This window comes from Protobothrops mucrosquamatus, unplaced genomic scaffold (assembly GCF_001527695.2).
Source record: "Protobothrops mucrosquamatus isolate PMUCROS unplaced genomic scaffold, P.Mucros_1.0 scaffold7446, whole genome shotgun sequence".
Lineage (NCBI taxonomy): Eukaryota > Metazoa > Chordata > Lepidosauria > Squamata > Viperidae > Protobothrops > Protobothrops mucrosquamatus.
In genome coordinates, this window is record NW_015393247.1 from 1 (window position 1) to 2904 (window position 2904).

At 43.9% G+C, this 2904-nt stretch overlaps 1 protein-coding gene across 1 annotated transcript in view; it reads right to left on the minus strand.

Moving 5' to 3' along the window:
* Positions 1 to 550: 550 nt before the first annotated feature.
* Positions 551 to 2904, minus strand: part of GATC (glutamyl-tRNA amidotransferase subunit C) — a 5899-nt gene continuing 3545 nt past the window's right edge. The window contains exons 2-4 of the mRNA XM_015829875.1: positions 2426 to 2617; positions 1436 to 1539; positions 551 to 912 (exon numbers count right to left, since the gene is read on the minus strand). Of these exons, the coding sequence (XP_015685361.1) occupies positions 851 to 912; positions 1436 to 1539; positions 2426 to 2617 (358 nt within the window). The 3' untranslated portion in view covers positions 551 to 850. The remainder of the gene's footprint in view (positions 913 to 1435; positions 1540 to 2425; positions 2618 to 2904) is intronic.

Here is a 2904-nt window from a genome sequence, read left to right on the forward strand (position 1 = left end):
AATCAAAGTATAAAAGCAATCATACTACATTCTATTCAGTTTTCTTGGAAAATATTTTGTTTCATGACTGAACAACTGTATTTGAATTCATAAAGCAAATTTTTGAATTCCTTTTTGCAGAATGTTCTACCCTCAGTAATACATGGTCCTTCTTTTGTGCTAGGATTTTTGTTCAAAGATAGTACATGTTTTGTTTATTGATGTCTGCCAGCTTATGGACTAGCTGTCTGTAGCTGATGCAGACCTCTGTTTCAATAGTTTTATACTTAAACTTTAAGCTACAACAGTTCTGGATACTTTTCATGTTCCTCCTGGACTGACTGAGCAGTGCTGATCATCATTTGCTCACAGCAATTCAGTTTATAGAGGAATTGCTGCAGTTATGGTCAGTGTTGCCTCTATATTCGGTTCCCCAAACTTTTAGAGGTTTGGGCTTATGCACTTCCGCATTTCATGACTTTTGATCATGGTCTCTTCACAATTATGTGTTTCTTTTGGGGAATTTGGTGATTGAGATTCAGTGATTAAAATATTTAAACACCATAAAATGTACCAGTAAACTTGTGCGAAATTTTAATGTGATCAGAATTCTTGTATGGGGTTTAAAAGAAGTTCTAGACATGTTCACACATCATGTTTGTGTTAAACTTAGAGACTCTTTCCAAATCCATACAGCTCTGTAATTAGTATTTTTGTCTCGGCTAAGCAACACCACTCATTTCAGTTCCTGTTCCTCCCTCCTCTCCCCCCCCCCATTACATGAGGTACCTGATATAAAAATTTGATCTAGATAACAATGCACAATGTGTCTAAAAGCAGTTGGTGATGGCATTTCAAGTCGAATCTTCTATTAAGAGTCTTCCTTGTGAAGAAAACTATTTCTCTCTTCTACCTTTGGCAGAGGGATGTTACCTAGTACAAACAAAAATTGGCAGGAATAAAATACTTTTGACAGTTTTGGTATTTTCTATTAGAAATAAAAATTGATGGTCATATTATCCGATATATCATTCAGCTACCAAATATATTATTTGATGAAGGAAAAAGGACTCGTTTCCAAAGAAACAAGTTTCAACTGTGCTCTTAATTGTAAAAATGAACTTCAAGGGCAACCCCTTACAAATTTTAAACGGAAAATGTCAACTTTCAAGGATGTTCATCGCACAGTTCTTTGTGTTGCTTCAAACACACTACTGACCAAATTATACTCTGCAAAATAACTGAAATTAAGAACATGTAATATTGAATTCAATAATTTAGGCAGGTTCCAAAAATCCAGAAAGGTATTTCTTAGCAGAGATACAATATACCCACCATTACTGCCTCCTATATAATGAAATTAGATGCTGAGTTCTCTTCTGCATTCCACATTGTGAACGAAGCGTTTAAAATTCCACAACATGGATTTCCCTGCACGCGCCCTGCAAAATGTTACCTGGTGGAGCTATGAAATATCCTTCAACTGTCTTGGCAGCCTTCTTCAGGAGTTCCTCTGCGCAATTCCCTTCCGAGACATCATCTTCCCTGAGGTAGAGATGCCTGAGGAACACAAAATCGTTCGCCATCAGCCTGCCAGGAAGCTTAGAAACAGGGCAGCTCTCTGCAATGTTTTCCCCTTCAAGGCCAGGAGAAATTACGCAGATTGCCAAGCCTAGCAGGAGCCCTGGGCGCAAGGCGGCCCCGCTTTTCACCAGAATGGGGAAGGATTCAGCAGGAGCAACAGCCTTGCTTCGCCGGCCTTTTGCCTGCAAAAAGCATATAAGGAACGGCTGCTGGAATTGGGTATGTCTAGTTTAATGAAGAGAAGGACGAGGGGGGACAGGATAGCAGTCTTCCAATATCTCAGGGGCTGCCCCAAAGAAGAGGGAGTCAAGCTCTTCTCCAAAGCGCCTGAAGGCAGGACAAGAAACAATGGATGGAAACTACTCAAGGAGAGAAGCAACCTAATGAAGAGAAGGATGAGGAGGGGGGGACATAATAGCAGTGTTCCAATATCTCAGGGGCTGCCACAAAGAGGAGGGTGTCTAGCTATTTTCCAAGGCGCCTGAAGGCAGGACAAGAAGCAACAGATGGAAACTAATCAAGGAGAGAAGCAACCTAGAACTAAGGAGAAACTTCCTGACAGTGAGAACAATTAACCAGTGGAACAACCTGCCTCCAGAAGTGGTGAATGCTCCAACACTGGAAGTTTTAAAGAAGAGACTGGACAGCCATTTGTCCGAAATGGTGTAGGGTTTCCTGCCTGAGCAGGGGGCTGGACTAGATGACCTCCAAGGTCCCTTCCAACTTTATTATTATTAAAACTGTCAGCTGCTTCTGAAGGGGCGATGATTAACAGAACTAAAATCCGCCTGGCTGTCCCGGTGTTGGGGGATCCTGAAAGTCGGAAACGGCCGGCGGGGGGGGGAGGGCTCCTGATAGTCACCTGTCTTCCAGCACCGACTCCATGGGTTCGACTCCATCGGTATTCACGGCTTGAAGCTGCTCGGCAAATGCCACCGCGCTCTCCAAACGGCGGACGCCCTCCCAGTTGCGGAAGTCCACCAGCGCCAGCCGCTCCAGATGATCCAACAACTCCAAAGTAATTTGGGTCTGCTGGACACACAATTTTTTTCTTCTTCAAATGAATGGCGCAAAGAAATCCCGGCAAGCTACCGCGCGGCCCTTTGGACCACTAGTGCAGGGGTAGGCAACCTCGGCTCTTTTATGACTCGTGGACTTCAACTCCCAGAATTCCCGAGCCAGCTATGCTGGCTCGGGAATTCTGGGAGTTGAAGTCCACGAGTCATAAAAGAGCCGAGGTTGCCTACCCCTGCACTAGGCGCTTAGAAACGGGACAGAGAGGAATTCGGGGGGGACAATGGGACGCTTTTTCCAGGAGAGCCCCCGAGGAAAACGGAGAAT